The sequence below is a fragment of the Salvelinus namaycush genome, chromosome 27 (genome assembly GCF_016432855.1).
Source record: "Salvelinus namaycush isolate Seneca chromosome 27, SaNama_1.0, whole genome shotgun sequence".
Lineage (NCBI taxonomy): Eukaryota > Metazoa > Chordata > Actinopteri > Salmoniformes > Salmonidae > Salvelinus > Salvelinus namaycush.
Window position 1 is genome coordinate 7,083,941 of NC_052333.1, and position 20,792 is coordinate 7,104,732.

At 42.3% G+C, this 20,792-nt stretch overlaps 1 protein-coding gene across 1 annotated transcript in view; it reads left to right on the forward strand.

Annotated features, from left to right (window-relative positions):
- LOC120022010 (CUB and sushi domain-containing protein 3-like) overlaps positions 1-20,792 on the forward strand; it is an 803,421-nt gene that overhangs the window by 612,210 nt on the left and 170,419 nt on the right. Inside the window, exons 37-44 of the mRNA XM_038965812.1 lie at positions 2,331-2,435; positions 2,574-2,692; positions 5,124-5,193; positions 11,102-11,218; positions 12,236-12,445; positions 12,833-13,021; positions 15,275-15,452; positions 20,209-20,354. Of these exons, the coding sequence (XP_038821740.1) occupies positions 2,331-2,435; positions 2,574-2,692; positions 5,124-5,193; positions 11,102-11,218; positions 12,236-12,445; positions 12,833-13,021; positions 15,275-15,452; positions 20,209-20,354 (1,134 nt within the window). The remainder of the gene's footprint in view (positions 1-2,330; positions 2,436-2,573; positions 2,693-5,123; positions 5,194-11,101; positions 11,219-12,235; positions 12,446-12,832; positions 13,022-15,274; positions 15,453-20,208; positions 20,355-20,792) is intronic.

Below are 20,792 nucleotides of genomic sequence, written 5' to 3' on the forward strand. Positions count from 1 at the left end.
CATTACATGAAATCCAAATAAAAATCAATTTAAATTACAGGTTGTAATGCAACAAAATAAGGAAAATTCAACGGGGATGAATACTTTTGCAAGGCACTGTACACAGGGCAGTAGCCTCCAAGGTGAATCGTAGAGCGACCAGGTGGTAGCCGTCTAGTGACAGTGACTAAAGTTCAGGGCAGGGTACTGGGCGGGGGCCGGCTAGTGGTGACTTTTTAACAGTCTGATGGCCTTGATATAGAAGCAGTTTTTCAGTGTCTCTGTCTCAGCTTTGATGCACCTGTACTGACCACGCCTTCTGGTTGGTAGTGGGGTGAACAGGCCATGGCTTGGGAGGCTGAGATCCTTGATGATCTTCTTGGCCTTCCTGTGACACCGGGTGTTGTAGATGTCCTGAAAGGCAGGCAGTGTGCCCATGCACCACTTCGCCAGGGCCCTCACCTCCTCCCTGTAGGCTGTCTCATAATCTACCGCTGTTGTGACGTCTGCAAACTTCATGATTGAGTTGGAGATCTCAGTGGCCACGCAGTCATGGGTGAACAGGGAGCACAGGAGGGGGCTAAGTACACACACCTGTGTTGAGGATCAGTGTAGTGGCGGTGTTGTTGCCTACCTTCACCACCTGGGGGCGCCCGCCAGGAAGTCCAGGACCCAGATGCACAGGGCGGGGTTCAGACCCAGGGCCCCGAGCTTAATGATGAGCTTGGAGGGTACTATGGTGTTGAAGGCTGAGCTGTAGTCAATGAACAGCATTCTTACATAGGTGTTTTTCTTGTCCAGATGGGATAGGGCAGTGTGCAGTGTGATAGCGATTGCGTCATCATGCCACATACGTCTCGTGTCTGAGCCATTGAATTGCGACTCCACTTTGTCTCTGTACTGGCGTTTTGCCTGTTTGATTGCCTTAAGGAGGGCATAACTGAACTGTTTGTCCTGGAGCATATTCCCAGTCACCTTGCTGTGGTTAAATGCGGTGGTTCGCACGAATGCTGAGATCTATCCACTGTTTTTGGTTTGGGTAGGTTTTAATTGTCACAGTGGGAACAACATCCCCTATACACTTCCTGGTGAACTCAGTCACGTGTCAGTGTATACATCACTGTTATTCTCAGAGGCAACCTGGAATATATCCCAGTCCTCATGATCAAACAATCTTGAAGCATGGATTCGGATAGGTCAGACCAGTGTTGAACTGTTACCACAGGTACTTCCTGTTTGAGTGTCTGCCTATGGGAAGGGGAGGAGCAGGATGGATGCATGATCTGATTTGCCAAAAGGAAGGCAGGGGAGGGCTTTGTAGCCATCCTGGGAAAGGAAAGTAGCAATGGCAGAGAGTTTTTGAAGCGCGAGTGGCGCTGGCGATGTTTTGATAAAACTTTGGTAGCGTTTTCCTCAGATTTGCTTTATTGAAGTCCCCAGCTACAATAAATGCAGCCTCAGGATATGCGGTTTCCAACACAAAGTCCAGTGTAGTTCCTTGAGTGCCGTCATGTTATCGGCTTGAGGGGGAATATACAAGGCTGTGACGATGCCCGAAAATAATTATCTCGGGAGGTAATGCGGTCGGCATTTGATTGTGAGGTATTCTAGGTTAGGTAAACAAAAGGACTTGAGCTCCTTGCATTACCACAATCACATCATGAGTAGTTTATCATGAAATATACACTTTCTTTTTCCCGGAGTGGTTTTTATTCCTGTCTGCGCGGTGTACTGAGAACCCAGCTGGCTGTATGGATGGGGACACCATATATTTTTTTCAAGATGGTGCAGATAAACATGGTCACCCTATTCATGGCTCCTAAACAACTTTACAATATTTTTATATTCTTTGGTGTTATTTCTCACCTTATTAGCGCAGAACGTCCTTTGCATTATTTCAGACAACCGGAAATAACTTTGGGATATTAGAGCGGCGATAACTCACCAGCATTTCCACTTTCCTGAATTGGATCCTTTGTTCGTACCCCCAAGGCAATTCCACTTGTCTATGGACAAGATAAGAGACAGCAATCCATGCTTTGGTTTTGTTTACCTGGCCACTGTCTTCAATCCAAAACTAATGGAACTCAATATGCCTGATATTAGCATTTTTGGCGTTTCATGTCCAGCACATTACCATGGAGGGTATTGTCTGAAGGGTATGAAACACAAGCAAAAGGATGATTCACAAATCAACCACCTGTTCATACTGTGTGCCCTTCAACCACTAATTGATTGATTTCCCATAATGATTTCTCTTTGTGGGAAAATGTCTATTTATGGAAAGACAACAGGATAATTGATCTCTTGTCTTATGTTCTCTCTCTCTCTCTCTCTCTCTGTCTTCCAAGGCACCACCATCCCTCAGTTGCTCAACAGCACATCCAACAACCTGTACCTGAGTTTCAGTTCAGACATCAGTGTGTCTGCTGCTGGCTTCCATCTGGAGTACACAGGTGATCTGTCATTAGATTTCTTTATGATGTGTGTGTGTGTGTGCGTGTGTGCGTGTGTGTGTGTGCGTGTGCGTGTGTTTGTCTGCCACATTGTGACAACAACTGACGTGTTTAAATTCTCTTTCCCATTCTCCACAGCCATAGGTCTGGAGTCCTGTCCAGAGCCACAGACCCCCAACTATGGCATCAGGGTTGGAGAGCGCTTCATGGTTGGAGACGTGGTGCTGTTCCAGTGTGAACAAGGCTACTCTCTGCAGGTAAGAGATCATTCTCTCTGCAGGTAAGAGATCATTCTCTCTGCAGGTAAGAGATCATTCTCTCTGCAGGTAAGAGATCATTCTCTTTGCAGGTAAGAGATATTTCTGTTGCAGGTAAGATATCATTCTCTCTGCATGTAAGAGATCATTCTCTCTGCATGTAAGATATCATTCTCTTTGCAGGTAAGAGTTCATTCTCTCTGCAGGTAAGAGATCATACTCTCTGCATCATTCTCTCTGCAGGTAAGATATCATACTCGCTGCAGGTAAGATATCATTCTCTCTGCAGGTAAGAGATCATTCTCTCTGCAGGTAAGATATCATACTCTGCATCATTCTCTCTGCAGGTAAGATATCATTATCTCTGCATCATACACTCTGTAGGTAATAGATCATTCTCTCTGCATCATTCTCTCTGCAGGTAAGAGATCATTCTCTCTGCATGTAAGAGATCATTCTCTCTGCATCATACTCTCTGTAGGTAAGATATCATTCTCTCTGCATCATACTCTCTGCAGGTAAGAGATCCTTCTCTCTGCATCATTCTCTCTTCAGGTAAGAGATCTTTCTGTCTGCAGGTAGGAGATCATTCTCTCTGCAGGTAAGATATAATTTTCTCTGCAGATATGAGATCATTCTCTCTGCAGGTATGAGATCATTCTCTCTGCATCATTCTCTCCGCAGTTAAGAGATCATTCTCTCTGCATCATTCTCTCTGCAGGTAAGAAATCATTCTCTATGCAGGTAAGAGATCATTCTCTCTGCAGGTAAGATATCATTCTCTCTGCAGGTAAGAGATCATTCTCTCTGCAGGTATGAGATCATTCTCTCTGCAGGTAAGATATCTTTCTCTCTGCAGGTAAGAGATCATTCTCTCTGCATGTAAGAGGTCATTCTCTCTGCAGGTAAGAGATCATTCTCTCTACAGGTAAGAGATCATTCTCTCTGCAGGTAAGATATCATTCTCTCTGCAGGTAAGAGATCATTCTCTCTGCAGGTAAGAGATCATTCTCTCTGCAGGTAAGATATCATTCTCTCTGCAGGTAAGAGATCATACTCTCTGCAGGTAAGCTATCTTTCTCTCTGCAGGTAAGAGATCATTCTCTCTGCAGGTAAGAGATCATTCTCTCTGCAGGTAAGAGATCTTTCTCTCTGCAGGTAAGAGATCTTTCTCTCTGCAGGTAAGATATAATTCTCTCTGCAGGTAAGAGATCTTTCTCTCTGCAGGTAAGATATAATTCTCTTTGCAGGTAAGAGATCATTCTCTCTGCAGGAAAGAGATCATTCTCTCCATCTTTAACTTCATTAATTAAAACCCATTCTCATGAATGGATAACACTAGAGATCCCTTCAGTCTCCACATATTTGGGAAAGTCTCCATTGTTGTTGTTGTTGCCTCTAGTGTGGAACAATCTGCAGAGTTCACTGCAGTTACATGTGCTGGTGCCACTCAGGCAGTTTCCATGATTGATTGAGGACCTTTATGTAGTTGAATGTGGTTGCTTTTATTAAATGTTTATTTTCTTATTGTGTGCTGAATTCTATTGTTTTATTAACATATATGTGTGTGTTTTTTGAAGCTGATTGTATTGTAATGTATACAGGGCTCTTGTAAAGTAGATGATTATCTCGATGTGACTCCCTGTTTAGATAAAGGTTATATAAAATAAATAAATGCATCTCTATATCAAGTTTTGTTTACCTCCATACCTCTATCTATCTATGTCTCTATATTTTATACACACCTCTATCTATCTATATCTCTATATTTTATCCATATCTCTATCTATCTATATCTCTATATTTTCTCCATATCTATATCTCTATATTTTCTCCATATCTATATCTCTATATTTTCTCCATATCTATATCTCTATATTTTCTCCATATCTCTATCTCTATATTTTCTCCATATCTATATCTCTATATTTTCTCCATATCTCTATCTATCTATATCTCTATATTTTCTCCATATCTCTATCTATCTATATCTCTGTATTTTTCTCCATATCTCTATCTCTCTATATCTCTATTTTTATCCATCCCTCTATCTATATATATCTCTATATTTTATCCATACCTCTATCTATATCTCTATATTTTATGCATCCCTCTATCTATCTATATCTCTATATTTTATCCATACCTCTATCTATATCTCTATATTTTATCCATATCTATATCTCTATATTTTATTCATATCTCTATCTATATATATCGCTGTATTTTTCTCTAAATCTCTATCTATATCTATATTTTTCTCCATATCTATATCTATCTCTGTTCATTTGATCTAGTATCTCTGTCTGTTCATCTTAGTAGCCATTTTAAATGTTGTTCAGTGTTCTAATGTTCCAAAGCATCGATTAGTAGGGAATATGCAACATAAAAACATAATGCTTGTTAATTAATACCTATTTGTCTTCACCAGGGTAATGCCCATATAACCTGTATGCCAGGACCAGTGCGGAGATGGAACTACCCAGTCCCACTCTGTCTTGGTATGTTGATAACGTTGCTGTGACATCACTATGTGTAAACCTCTCATAGAGAATTGCAGTGAGTTCAGTTACTCTGTAATGTAAATGTGTGACTGTCATAGAGGCTCGATACCCAGCATAAAAAGTACAACTTCAACATTTTCAGAGTTGGCTGTCTTGGGGACAACTGTTTAATCTCAGGTCAGCTGTATATCCTGAACAACCAAAGTTGATATTTGACAGTCCACCTGCTTACAGACATTTTTTCATGAAAAATGTCCCCAAATGAACTGCCAGGGCCCACATCTAAAAAATATTGAAAAAAAGTATTTAAGAAAACTTTTATATATATACATATATACAGTTGAAGTCGGAAGTTTACATACACTTAGGTTGGAATCTTTAAAACTCGTTTTTCAACCACTCCACAAATTTCTTGATAACAAACTATAGTTCACAAAATAGATGGCATCATCAGTCAGGAAGTTAAAGCTTGGTCGCAAATGGATCCTAACTAACCTAAGACAGGGAATTTTTACTAGGATTAAATGTCCGGAATTGTGATTTTTTTTTTGGCTAAGGTGTATGTAAACTTCCGAAGTCGGAAGTTTACATACATTTTGGTTGGAGTCATTGAAACTCATTTTTCAACCACTCCACAAATTTCTTGTTAATAACTATAGTTTTGGTAAGTCAGTTAGGACATCTACTTTGTGCATGACACAAGTAATTTTTACAACAATTGTTTACAGACAGATTATTTCACTTGTAATTCACAATTCCAGTGGGTCAGAAGTTTACATACACTAAGTTGACTGTGCCTTTAAACAGATTGGAAAATTCCAGAAAATTATGTCATGGCTTTAGAAGCTTCTGATAGGCTAATTGACATCATTTGAGTCCATTGGAGGTGTACCTGTGGATGTATTTCAAGGCCTACCTTCAAACTCAGTGCCTCTTTGCTTGACATCATGGGAAAATCAAAAGAAATCAGCCAAGACCTAAGAAAAAAAATTGTAGACCTCCACAAGTCTGGTTCATCCTTGGGAGCAATTTCCAAACGCCTGAAGGTACCACGTTCATCTGTACAAACAATAGTATGCAAGTATAAACACCATGGGACCATGCAGCCGTCTTACCGCTCAGGAATGAGACGCGTTCTGTCTCCTAGAAATGGACGTACTTTGGTGCGAAAAGTGCAAGTCAATCCCAGAAGAACAGCAAAGGACCTTGTGTTGATGCTGGAGGAAACAGGTACAAAAGTATCTGTATCCGCAGTGAAACGATTCCTATATCAACATAACCTGAAAGGACGCTCAGCAAGGAAGAAGCCACTGCACCAAAACCGCCATAAAAAAGACAGACTACGGTTTGCAACTGCACATGGGGACGAAGATCGTACATTTGGAGAAATGTCCTCTGGTCTGACGAAACAAAAATAGAACTGTTTAGCCATAATGACCATCGTTATGTTTGGAGGAAAAAGGGGAAGCTTGCAAGCCAAAGAACACCATCCCAACCGTGAAGCATGGGGGTGGCAGCATCATGTTGTGGGGGTGCTTTGCTGCAGGAGGGACTGGTGCATTTCACAAAATAGATGGCATCATGAGGCAGGAAAAGTATGTGGATATATTGAAGAAACATCTCAAGACATCAGTCAGGAAGTTAAAGCTTGGTCGCAAATGGGTCTTCCAAATGGACAATGACTCCAAGCATACTTCCATACTTCTGGCAAAATGGCTTAAGGACAACAAAGTCAAGGTATTGGAGTGGCCATCACAAAGCCCTGACCTCAATCCTATAGAAAATTTGTGGGCAGAACTGAAAAAGCATGTGCGAGCAAGGAGGCCTACAAACCTAACTGAGTTACACTAGCTCTGTCAGGAGGAATGGGCCAAAATTCACCCAACTTATTGTGGGAAGCTTGTGGAAGGCTACCCAAAACGTTTGAGCCAAGTTAAACCATTTTAAGGCAATGCTACCAAATACTAATTGAGTGTATGTAAACTTCTGACCCACTGGGATGTGATGAAAGAAATAAAAGCTGAAATAAATAATTTCTCTACTATTATTCTGACATTTCACATTCTTAAAATAAAGTGGTGATCCTAACTGACCTAAGACAGGGAATTTTTAAGAGGATTTAATGTCAGGAATTGTGAAAATGTTTATTTGGATAAGATGTATGTAAACTTCCGACTACAACTGTATATATATATATATATTCTGTCCATGTACATTAACTCACTGAGACAGATGATGGATCTGAAAGATTTGTTCATAAACAGTAACATTTTAAACAAAATAATGAGCCTGATGATGCCAGGGGGGTGCCTTGGGCCTTGGTCTGCATAAGAGACAGACACATTCCTTGTTAGTCTCTTGCCTGTCTTTACCCTTTAAGAACCTATTTCACTTTCCTAATATTGAGACTGTTTTCTGATGTGCCAGAAGTTTACCCCCCTAACCTCCCACTTTGCCTCCCCCACTGCCACAGATGTTGGAAGGCTTGAAGTTTCCTCTTTGGGACCCTGGGCCTCAGTGTTAGGAACTCTAAAGTTCAACCGTAGACTGATCGAGGCCACATTGTTTATCTCTTGCTTTCACATTTGTTCTGTCCGCTCAACCCTTTATTTACAATCAGCCCGACTCTTTATTCGCAGTCAGCTCAACTTTTATTTTCTTCACAGTTAGCCCAACTCTTTATTCAGAGTCGACTCAACTCTTTATTTACAGTCGGCTCAACTCTTCACTTACAGTCGACTCAACTCTTTACTTACAGTCGACTCAACTCTTTACTTACAGTCGGCTCAACTCTTTATTTACAGTCGGCTCAACGTTTTATTTACAGTCGACTCAACTCTTTATTTACAGTCGACTCAACTCTTTACTTACAGTCGACTCAACTCTTTACTTACAGTCGACTCAACTCTTTATTTACAGTCGACTCAACTCTTTATTTACAGTCGACTCAACTCTTTATTTACAGTCGACTCAACTCTTTATTTACAGTCGACTCAACTCTTTATTTACAGTCGACTCGACTCTTTACTTACAGTCGACTCAACTCTTTATTTACAGTCGACTCAACTCTTTATTTACAGTCGACTCAACTCTTTATTTACAGTCGACTCAACTCTTTATTTACAGTCGACTCGACTCTTTACTTACAGTCGGCTCGACTCTTTATTTACAGTCGACTCAACTCTTTACTTACAGTCGACTCAACTCTTTATTTACAGTCGACTCAACTCTTTATTTACAGTCGACTCAACTCTTTATTTACAGTCGACTCAACTCTTTATTTACAGTCGACTCGACTCTTTATTTACAGTCGACTCGACTCTTTACTTACAGTCGACTCAACTCTTTATTTACAGTCGAGTCGACTCTTTATTTACAGTCGAGTCGACTCTTTATTTACAGTCGACTCAACTCTTTATTTACAGTCGGCTCAACTCTTTATTTACAGTCGACTCAACTCTTTATTTACAGTCGACTCAACTCTTTATTTGCAGTCGACTCAACTCTTTATTTACAGTCGGCTCAACTCTTTATTTACAGTCGACTCAACTCTTTATTTACAGTCGACTCAACTCTTTACTTACAGTCGGCTCAACTCTTTATTTACAGTCGGCTCAACTCTTTATTTACAGTCGGCTCAACTCTTTATTTACAGTCGGCTCAACGTTTTATTTACAGTCGACTCTACTCTTTATTTACAGTCGACTCAACTCTTTATTTACAGTCGACTCAACTCTTTATTTACAGTCGACTCCAACTCTTTATTTACAGTCGACTCAACTCTTTATTTACAGTCGACTCAACTCTTTATTTACAGTCGACTCAACTCTTTATTTACAGTCGACTCAACTCTTTATTTACAGTCGACTCAACGTTTTATTTACAGTCGGCTCAACGTTTTATTTACAGTCGGCTCAACTCTTTATTTACAGCCGGCTCAACTCTTTATTTACAGTCGACTCAACTCTTTATTTACAGTCGACCCAACTCTTTACTTACAGTCGGCTCAACTCTTTATTTACAGTCGGCTCAACTCTTTATTTACAGTCGGCTCAACGTTTTATTTACAGTCGGCTCAACGTTTTATTTACAGTCGACTCTACTCTTTATTTACAGTCGACTCTACTCTTTATTTACAGTCGACTCTACTCTTTATTTACAGTCGACTCTACTCTTTATTTACAGTCGACTCAACTCTTTATTTACAGTCGACTCAACTCTTTATTTACAGTCGACTCAACTCTTTATTTACAGTCGACTCAACTCTTTATTTACAGTCGACTCAACTCTTTATTTACAGTCGACTCAACTCTTTATTTACAGTCGACTCAACTCTTTATTTACAGTCGACTCAACGTTTTATTTACAGTCGGCTCAACGTTTTATTTACAGTCGGCTCAACGTTTTATTTACAGTCGGCTCAACTCTTTATTTACAGCCGGCTCAACTCTTTATTTACAGTCGACTCAACTCTTTATTTACAGTCGACCCAACTCTTTATTTACAGTCGACTCAACTCTTTACTTACAGTCGACTCAACTCTTTACTTACAGTCGACTCAACTCTTTATTTACAGTCGGATCAACTCTTTATTTACAGTCGGCTCAACTCACCTATAACCTTTCAGGTCGGATGGGTTTAAACAGTTTTTGACGTTGTTTAATCTTGCCCGTAATCGTTTAATCTTAATTTTATTCTCACTTCTAACATAATTACCTTTTTTTCTGACACACAAAAGGCTATTCTTTTCACTTAAAGGGGAAATATGCAGATATCGCGCCACCATTTCCTGGTTGCTAAAATTCTATTAGTGCTCCTAATTTAAGTTTATGTGACACAACAAGCAAACCCTAGAATAAAGAATTGCTGTACCATCTAAACCGCTGTTTGAAGCTGGTGTACAAAACCGAAAGTAAAAGACGCAAAAACTAAGCTGAAGAAAGGGAAGCGTAGAAATAGTGCAAATAGAACAAATCTACTGACAGATCTATAACTATGTGAATTTGGTCAGGTCACCCAAAACGTTACGTATTGCAGCTTTAACAAGAGCTCTGTTACCATTTAGGCTACTCTTTATCCAGGATCAAAGCTGAGGATACCGATACCTCTCCTTCTGACTCAATGATAGGGAGCCTATTTAACACAAGTGACACAACGAGACATGGGGTAGATAGAGTATTCATACATTTTAACCGTAGGTGTGTCTGTCACATTCAGAGGAGGCTGCTCTTTCCTGGCAATCTGTATCATAGATGTATTTTTAAACATATTGCAGTTTAAGACTTACCTCACACTGGCTGACCTGCTGAGAGAGAAGGAGGCTGTGCTAGTACACTCTTAGAAAAATGGGGGTTCAAAGGGGTTCTTCAACTGTCCCCATAGGAGAACCCTTTTTTGTTCCAGGTAGAACTCTTTTGGGTTCTATGTAGAACATTCTGTGGAAAGGGTTCTACATGCCACTCAAAAGGGTTCTACCTGGAACCAAAAAGGGTTCTTCAAAGGGTTCTCCTATGGGGACAGCCAAAGAACCCATTTGAAACTCGTTTAGGTTCTAGATAGAAAAAAAGGTACTAAGTGTATCTGTACAGGAGTGAGTTGATCTGAACCACTGATCCTACAATACACAGTTGGAAAGGAAGGGATGTCAATACTAATGTACTAATCTCGCACAGCTGGTGGCGTCGATACCCATTCATACTGTCTAGGGGTGTAAATCAAGACAAACCTTTCTGCTTTTATAAGGCTGCAGCTATAGATACACATAATAACATGTTTGTCTCTGATGGACTAATACAGTAGTTATTTTATTATACTCTACTCTAGTCTAGTCTAAAAAATGTAATTCTATTTGTATGTTATTTTATGATTCATTCTTTAACCTGTGTGAGTGGGATTGTCTCCACAGCCCAGTGTGGTGTGTCCATGACTGATGTCAGCGGTGTCATTCTGAGCCCTGGATTCCCTGGAAACTACCCCAGTGGATTAGACTGCACCTGGACTGTCATACTACCCATCGGCTTCGGTACGGGAACACACTGACAGTCATTGTGGCTAAGCACACACACGCACACACACACTGTCAAACTACCTATTGGCTTTGGTACATCACCTGGCTGCCGCCATGGACAAGCCACAGTCGCACATCGTCATACGAGGAAGTGTATGTCTTGTTTCAAACACAGCTCGTGGGGAAGTGGCCCTAGATATAGCAGTGAAGTGTCAGACTCATGTATGTTAGGAGCTGTAGAGGGAATTATGCTTAATTTATAGGCATAAAGAGCAGAGACATGGAAACAGGGAACACCAACAGTGATGTAAATGCTTAACCAGTCTTCCAGTCAACTGAGAACAGCATCATGGTTTACAAGCAGTAGGCTAAATACATAGAATACACTCTTAGAAAAAAGGATTCCAAAAGGATTCTTTGCTGTCCCCATAGGAGAACCCTTTTTGGTTCCAGATAGAACTCTTTTGGCTTCCATATAGAACCTTCTGTGGAAAGGGTTCTACATGGAACTCAAAAGGGTTCTACCTGGAACCAAAAAGGGTTCTTCAAAGGGTTCTCCTGTGGGGACAGCTGAAGAACCCTTTGACGCTAGTGCACTAGGGTCCAAATGTAGGGGTAATGATGTTTGATTTTTAGGTCTACATAGCACAGGCATGGAAACACATGACTGGAAGTCACTTTAGATAAAACCGTCTGCTAACTGGCATATATCATTATTATTATTATTATTATTAACCTCATTACCGGTGTATCATTCTCCTTTACGGTAGCTTGAATATATTATGACATCTAGTTGCTCCTCTCCTTTGCAACTCTTCTAATGTACCAATGAGCATCTGCTCTCAGTCAACTAACCTGTAATCTCTTGTGATGTTTGTTGTGGTAGAGGTACAGTGTTCTACTTCAGTTGGTTCTGGGATTAACCCACCTTCTGAAGTAATGGGTAGATGAGAAAGATCATGGTCTATTCTTTATAACAGAAACTCATGGACTAACCAGTGTGTTTTTAATCTACCTGTTGTTGTTTTTCAGGAATCCACCTGCAGTTCCTCAATTTCTCCACGGAGGCCATCCATGACTACCTGGAGATTCGGAGTGGAACTCTGGAGACGGGCACAGTGATTGACAGGTTCAGTGGACCACATGTCCCCAAGTCCCTGTTCAGCACCACTCACCAGACTAGCCTCTTCTTCCACAGCGACTACTCCCAGAACAAGCCGGGTTTCCAGATGACTTACCAGGGTGAGGATAGAGTTAGTTTTTTTTTTAAACATTTTTTAAATTTATTTTTTATTGAACAGATAGATAGAAAGAGGATGACACTGGGAAAGATAGAGGTTGTGTCATAGGACCGTAGGCCGGATTGGAACCTATGCCGACAGTGTAGACTACAGAGTTAGTCAGTAGAATGTGTGGGAGAGGAGAACTCGGAAAGGACTTGTGATTTCACTCAACTCAATTAAATGTAATTTTATTTGTCATAATGTTAGTCTGGGTAATCTCTTTCAGCATCCTAGATATGATGTCTACATAAAACACTTTTATATATTCATTTTCATGTTTGTGTCATTTTCTTATGTATTTTCAGTCAATATATATTTAAATTATCGGTTACTTCCTGATTTTCAGCCTATCAGCTACAGAGTTGTCCCGACCCTCGTCCTTTTCGTAATGGCATCGTGATCGGCAGTGACTTCAGTGTGGGCCTCACTGTGTCCTTCGAGTGTCTGCCTGGCTACTCCCTAATCGGAGATGCCTCTCTCACCTGTCTGCATGGAATCAGCCGCAACTGGAACCACCCGGTACCACGCTGTGAAGGTAACTATGGACAGAGGAATAGATATGATCTGTATGGTAGCATATTGATGTTGCACCTAGAGGGCAGCAGTGGGCGTTTCATGGACCTTAACATCCACTACTACAACTTCATCTCCTACTACTCCAATGGCGTCCACTGCTATCACTATTAGACTGCTGTAGATTTATAACATATTACTAAGAAGTGGCCATTACCATGACTTTTACTGCTGTGCCTTGTTGCTCATTCATTGTAGAAAGACCTCTAACCTGACCGTCTTCCCTCTCCTCTGTGTTTGTGGTAACGTCACCTAGCCCTCTCCTCTGTGTTTGTGGTAACATCACCTAGCCCTCTCCTCTGTGTTTGTGGTAACATCACCTAGCCCTCTCCTCTGTGTTTGTGGTAACATCACCTAGCCCTCTCCTCTGTGTTTGTGGTAACATCACCTAGCCCTCTCCTCTGTGTTTGTGGTAACATCACCTAGCCCTCTCCTCTGTGTGGTGGTAACGTCACCTAGCCCTCTCCTCTGTGTTTGTGGTAACATCACCTAGCCCTCTCCTCTGTGTTTGTGGTAACATCACCTAGCCCTCTCCTCTGTGTGGTGGTAACATCACCTAGCCCTCTCCTCTGTGTTTGTGGTAACATCACCTAGCCCTCTCCTCTGTGTTTGTGGTAACGTCACCTAGCCCTCTCCTCTGTGTGGTGGTAACATCACCTAGCCCTCTCCTCTGTGTGGTGGTAACATCACCTAGCCCTCTCCTCTGTGTTTGTGGTAACATCACCTAGCCCTCTCCTCTGTGTTTGTGGTAACATCACCTAGCCCTCTCCTCTGTGTTTGTGGTAACATCACCTAGCCCTCTCCTCTGTGTTTGTGGTAACATCACCTAGCCCTCTCCTCTGTGTTTGTGGTAACATCACCTAGCCCTCTCCTCTGTGTTTGTGGTAACGTCACCTAGCCCTCTCCTCTGTGTTTGTGGTAACGTCACCTAGCCCTCTCCTCTGTGTTTGTGGTAACATCACCTAGCCCTCTCCTCTGTGTTTGTGGTAACATCACCTAGCCCTCTCCTCTGTGTGGTGGTAACATCACCTAGCCCTCTCCTCTGTGTTTGTGGTAACATCACCTAGCCCTCTCCTCTGTGTGGTGGTAACGTCACCTAGCCCTCTCCTCTGTGTTTGTGGTAACATCACCTAGCCCTCTCATCTGTGTTTGTGGTAACATCACCTAGCCCGCTCCTCTGTGTTTGTGGTAACGTCACCTAGCCCTCTCCTCTGTGTTTGTGGTAACGTCACCTAGCCCTCTCCTCTGTGTTTGTGGTAACATCACCTAGCCCTCTCCTCTGTGTTTGTGGTAACATCACCTAGCCCTCTCCTCTGTGTTTGTGGTAACATCACCTAGCCCTCTCCTCTGTGTTTGTGGTAACATCACCTAGCCCTCTCCTCTGTGTTTGTGGTAACATCACCTAGCCCTCTCCTCTGTGTTTGTGGTAACGTCACCTAGCCCTCTCCTCTGTGTTTGTGGTAACGTCACCTAGCCCTCTCCTCTGTGTTTGTGGTAACATCACCTAGCCCTCTCCTCTGTGTTTGTGGTAACATCACCTAGCCCTCTCCTCTGTGTTTGTGGTAACATCACCTAGCCCTCTCCTCTGTGTTTGTGGTAACATCACCTAGCCCTCTCCTCTGTGTTTGTGGTAACATCACCTAGCCCTCTCCTCTGTGTTTGTGGTAACGTCACCTAGCCCTCTCCTCTGTGTTTGTGGTAACGTCACCTAGCCCTCTCCTCTGTGTGGTGGTAACATCACCTAGCCCTCTCCTCTGTGTGGTGGTAACATCACCTAGCCCTCTCCTCTGTGTTTGTGGTAACATCACCTAGCCCTCTCCTCTGTGTGGTGGTAACATCACCTAGCCCTCTCCTCTGTGTTTGTGGTAACATCACCTAGCCCTCTCCTCTGTGTTTGTGGTAACGTCACCTAGCCCTCTCCTCTGTGTTTGTGGTAACGTCACCTAGCCCTCTCCTCTGTGTTTGTGGTAACATCACCTAGCCCTCTCCTCTGTGTTTGTGGTAACATCACCTAGCCCTCTCCTCTGTGTTTGTGGTAACATCACGTAACCTGACCACATCTCCTCTGTAGATCTGTGTGGTGGTAACATCACCTAACCGGACCACATCTCCTCTGTAGCTCTGTGTGGTGGTAACATCACCTAACCTGACCACATCTCTTCTGTAGCTCTGTGTGGTGGTAACATCACCTAACCTGACCACATCTCCTCTGTAGCTCTGTGTGGTGGTAACATCACCTCCATGAATGGGACCATCTACTCCCCCGGCCACCCCGAGGAGTACCCCAACTTCCAGGACTGTGTGTGGAGTGTGAGGGTTCCCCCTGGCAACGGGATCTACATCAACTTCACCGTGCTCAGCACTGAACCCATCTATGACTACATCACTGTGTGGTAAGAACCTATTGACCTCTTAATGAACAGCTATAGAGTTAGATTACACTATAATATATATACACACACATCACCTTCACCATGGTCAGTACAGAACCCATCTGTGACTACATCCCTGTGTGGTAAGAACCTATTGTCCTCTTAATGAACAGCTATAGAGTTAGATTACACTATAATATATATACACACACATCACCTTCACCATGGTCAGTACAGAACCCATCTGTGACTACATCCCTGTGTGGTAAGAACCTATTGTCCTCTTAATGAACAGCTATAGAGTTACACTATAATATATATACACATCACCTTCACCATGGTCAGTACAGAACCCATCTGTGACTACATCCCTGTGTGGTAAGAACCTATTGTCCTCTTAATGAACAGCTATAGAGTTACACTATAATATATATACACATCACCTTCACCATGGTCAGTACAGAACCCATCTGTGACTACATCCCTGTGTGGTAAGGATCCTACAGTGCATTCGGAAAGTATTCAGACCCCTTGACTATTCAGACAGCCTTATTCTAAAATTGATTAAATACATTTTTTACCTCATAAATCTACACACAATATCCGATAATGACAAAGCGAAAACAGGTTTTTAGACATTATTTGCACATTTATTCAATATAATAAACAAAAATACCTTATTTCCATAAGTATGCACTACATACATCTCTCTCTAAACCGCTCAATAGTGCTTTATTACAGTAACTAACAAAAGTCTTGCTATTTATCCCTTTTACACAGTTAGATATGTATTTCTCTACTAGCAGGAATGGTGCAATATTAATCCCTTACCAACTGAATTCCTGCCTTTTACCCCATATGGTGATGGATGTTCTGTTTTCTTACAGCCCTCTGAGTGGGCAAAGTTAGAGTGCCACAACACGGAACTGCAGCCACCCAACAGGATACAACTTATGTTAATTGATGCAGGAGGGATGGGGGAGTTTGACCAATCAAGTTCGAGCGAAGATTTTTTTTTCATATCCATTTCTAAATCCAGTGTCAACAGCAGCCGGGTGGAGAAAAGGGTTCATGAAGAGCTTACTCACACTTCCTCTGTTCACCTATAGTAGCTCCTCTGTTCACCTATAGTAGTTCCTCTGTTCACCTATAGTATCTCCTCTGTTCACCTATAGTAGCTCCTCTGTTCACCTATAGTAGCTCCTCTGTTCACCTATAGTAGTTCCTCTGTTCACCTATAGTAGCTCCTCTGTTCACCTATAGTAGCTCCTCTGTTCACCTATAGTAGCTCCTCTGTTCACCTATAGTAGCTCCTCTGTTCACCTATAGTAGGTCCTCTGTTCACCTATAGTAGCTCCTCTGTTCACCTATAGTAGCTCCTCTGTTCACCTATAGTAGCTCCTCTGTTCACCTATAGTAGTTCCTCTGTTCACCTATAGTAGCTCCTCTGTTCACCTATAGTAGTTCCTCTGTTCACCTATAGTAGCTCCTCTGTTCACCTATAGTAGCTCCTCTGTTCACCTATAGTAGTTCCTCTGTTCACCTATAGTAGCTCCTCTGTTCACCTATAGTAGCTCCTCTGTTCACCTATAGTAGGTCCTCTGTTCACCTATAGTAGCTCCTCTGTTCACCTATAGTAGCTCCTCTGTTCACCTATAGTAGCTCCTCTGTTCACCTATAGTAGTTCCTCTGTTCACCTATAGTATCTCCTCTGTTCACCTATAGTATCTCCTCTGTTCACCTATAGTAGTTCCTCTGTTCACCTATAGTAGTTCCTCTGTTCACCTATAGTATCTCCTCTGTTCACCTATAGTAGGTCCTCTGTTCACCTATAGTAGCTCCTCTGTTCACCTATAGTAGCTCCTCTGTTCACCTATAGTAGCTCCTCTGTTCACCTATAGTAGTTCCTCTGTTCACCTATAGTAGCTCCTCTGTTCACCTATAGTAGCTCCTCTGTTCACCTATAGTAGCTCCTCTGTTCACCTATAGTAGTTCCTCTGTTCACCTATAGTAGTTCCTCTGTTCACCTATAGTAGCTCCTCTGTTCACCTATAGTATCTCCTCTGTTCACCTATAGTAGCTCCTCTGTTCACCTATAGTAGCTCCTCTGTTCACCTATAGTAGCTCCTCTGTTCACCTATAGTAGCTCCTCTGTTCACCTATAGTAGTTCCTCTGTTCACCTATAGTAGTTCCTCTGTTCACCTATAGTAGCTCCTCTGTTCACCTATAGTAGTTCCTCTGTTCACCTATAGTAGCTCCTCTGTTCACCTATAGTAGGTCCTCTGTTCACCTATAGTAGCTCCTCTGTTCACCTATAGTAGCTCCTCTGTTCACCTATAGTAGCTCCTCTGTTCACCTATAGTAGCTCCTCTGTTCACCTATAGTAGTTCCTCTGTTCACCTATAGTAGCTCCTCTGTTCACCTATAGTAGGTCCTCTGTTCACCTATAGTAGCTCCTCTGTTCACCTATAGTAGTTCCTCTGTTCACCTATAGTAGTTCCTCTGTTCACCTATAGTAGTTCCTCTGTTCACCTATAGTAGTTCCTCTGTTCACCTATAGTAGCTCCTCTGTTCACCTATAGTAGCTCCTCTGTTCACCTATAGTAGCTCCTCTGTTCACCTATAGTAGCTCCTCTGTTCACCTATAGTAGCTCCTCTGTTCACCTATAGTAGCTCCTCTGTTCACCTATAGTAGTTCCTCTGTTCACCTATAGTAGCTCCTCTGTTCACCTATAGTAGCTCCTCTGTTCATTCACATTGGTTGGAAGGCCGGGTAGAAAACACTCATTTCTCAGCCACTAAGGGGTTAATTGTAATAAATTGATGTAAATTGTGTCATGTTGTACATAATAATTACTTTTTAGTTAGTTTCAATGAAATTAGACTTTTGTTGCAATACCCATGAGGAGATAACAAGAAATGATGTGAAAACACGTGATAGTCAATTAGCCTAGCCAACTTTAGTAGAGCTAACCCTTGACTTTACGTGTTGGATGCTTAATTAGTAGAATTATTACTAAAACCTGTTTTGGCAGAAACCTTCGGTATGGTAAAAGTTTTCCATATTGTGTTGTTGTTTTAAAACGTAAAAGTAATTATACATTTGTGGAAAAAAGCCAACTTTGTTTTTGCATTTCACGTTCCCCAGTGCTCTCAAACCTCTCTTCCAAACTGTTCTTTCTTAATTGGATACATCCTTTCTGTGGTTACCATAGCTACTGCATTTCTCACTATTGATAAAACAGAACTTTGTCTTCTGGTTGGTTTGAGAGAGATTTGAACTGTTCACCCCCTTTCACTCTCTCTCTCCGTCTGGTTCCCTCCATCACTCCATCCCTACTCCGTCCCTTCATTAAACAAACTGACCAACAGTGATATAACACTCACAGTTAGTCCATTTAAATGCATAGAGTATGATAAACCTACTCAGACTTTTAATCTCTCCCTGTGAACGGTAAAGATTCTTGGAGGAAATGTAATGCAGTCGCCAAAAGGCAAGTTCTCCATGTATCCCCATAGATCCAGTCAAAGGCATCTTGATGTTTTAAAGAGAGCGGCTTTCTGAGTAATTGTCTTCCCCAGCACGCTGACACCCCTGTTGTGGAGGGGGATGGAGAGAAGGAGGAGGAAGAGAGAGAGTGTAATGGATGGAATAGATTCATTCGATGTCCTCCATCCATGCGCACACAAATAATAAGTCCCTCCTTTGTCCCCCCACATGTTTAAATAATGAATTTTTTGGGTCCCACCCCACGGCTCTCTTTCAGTTTCTCATAGTATGTATTTATGTTGCTGACTGCGGCAGGCTGCCAGCGATTCAATCTGTTCTCAGCGCTGTGAGATGCCATGCTGGCTTCAAACCCACGCACACACACACACACACTTGATACACGCACACACACTCACACACTCACGTATGCACTAATGCAAAGAGACAATCACTCAAGCACTCTCTCTCTCTTTCTCTCACACAGACACACAAGCACATACACACACAGACACACACACACACACACACACACACACACACACACACACACACACACACACACACACACACACACACACACACACACACACACACACACACACACACACACACACACACACCTTGCTCCCAAAAAATCCCAGGTGTCAGAGATTAGCCAGATTAATAAAACAGCTTCTCTGCTTGTTCGCTAGGACTGCTCTGACCCAGCGGTGCCCAGAGTGGGGGTCCATTGAGCTCCATTAAACAGACCCCCTTCTCACATTCATGCACTCATTTACCTTTGACTGGCTCCAGATTTGACCCATGGGGGGGGGGGGGGGGTCTGCTCTTTGGCTGTCACGATCACAGAGATGTAACCCTCCTCCTGCCCCTGTCTCTTAATTGGGTAGATAGTTTGATATCGGGGGTACCTTTCTGCATTTTAAAACCCAGTCTCTGTAATGAGCACCCTTATGCTGTGGCTTCTCCAAAAATGAAGTTTATAAAAGAGATGCTATAATCGTCTCTTTCTGGAAGGAATACTGTAGATCAGTGATGGGTTATGTATCCATGCCTGATGTCAATAATTGGCTGCTCTCTACAATAGATTGACGTGGGAAATGTTAATTAAAAATGACCGCAATAGATTTCCAATGGGCTTCTTTCAAAGATATGTCTGTATTGGTCAATGTCTTGTCTTTATTGTCTATCGACAATGTCCATCACCTGCCCATGGAGAGGGATTTGTCATTGATCCTTGGTGTGTATGTTGTTTTGTGTGTGTGTGTGTGTGTGTGTGTCTACAGGGATGGTCCGGACCAGAGCTCCCCCCAGATCGGTCAGTTCAGTGGGAACACAGCACTGGAGTCTGTCTACAGCACCTCCAACCAGATCCTCATTAAGTTCCACAGCGACTTCAGCGGCAGCGGGTTCTTCGTGCTCAGTTACCATGGTGAGCACTACATCAGAGAGACAGGCGGGGAAAGAGAAATATAATAATAGATAAAGGAGGAGAGGGAGAGAGAGGGGTAAAGAAAGAAAGAGGTAGTGAGTTAGAGATAGAGAGAGAGGTAGAGATAGAGAGGTAGAGATAGAGAGTGAGAGGTAGAGATAGTGAGTGAGAGGTAGAGACAGAGTGAGAGGTAGAGATAGAGTGAGAGGTAGAGATAGAGTGAGAGGTAGAGATAGAGTGAGAGGTAGAGATAGAGTGAGAGGTAGAGATAGAGTGAGAGGTAGAGATAGTGAGTGAGAGGTAGAGATAGTGAGTGAGAGGTAGAGATAGTGAGTGAGAGGTAGAGATAGAGAGTGAGAGGTAGAGATAGAGTGAGAGGTAGAGAGAGGGGTAAAGAAAGAAAGAGGTAGTGATTGAGAGGTAGAAATAGTGAGTGAG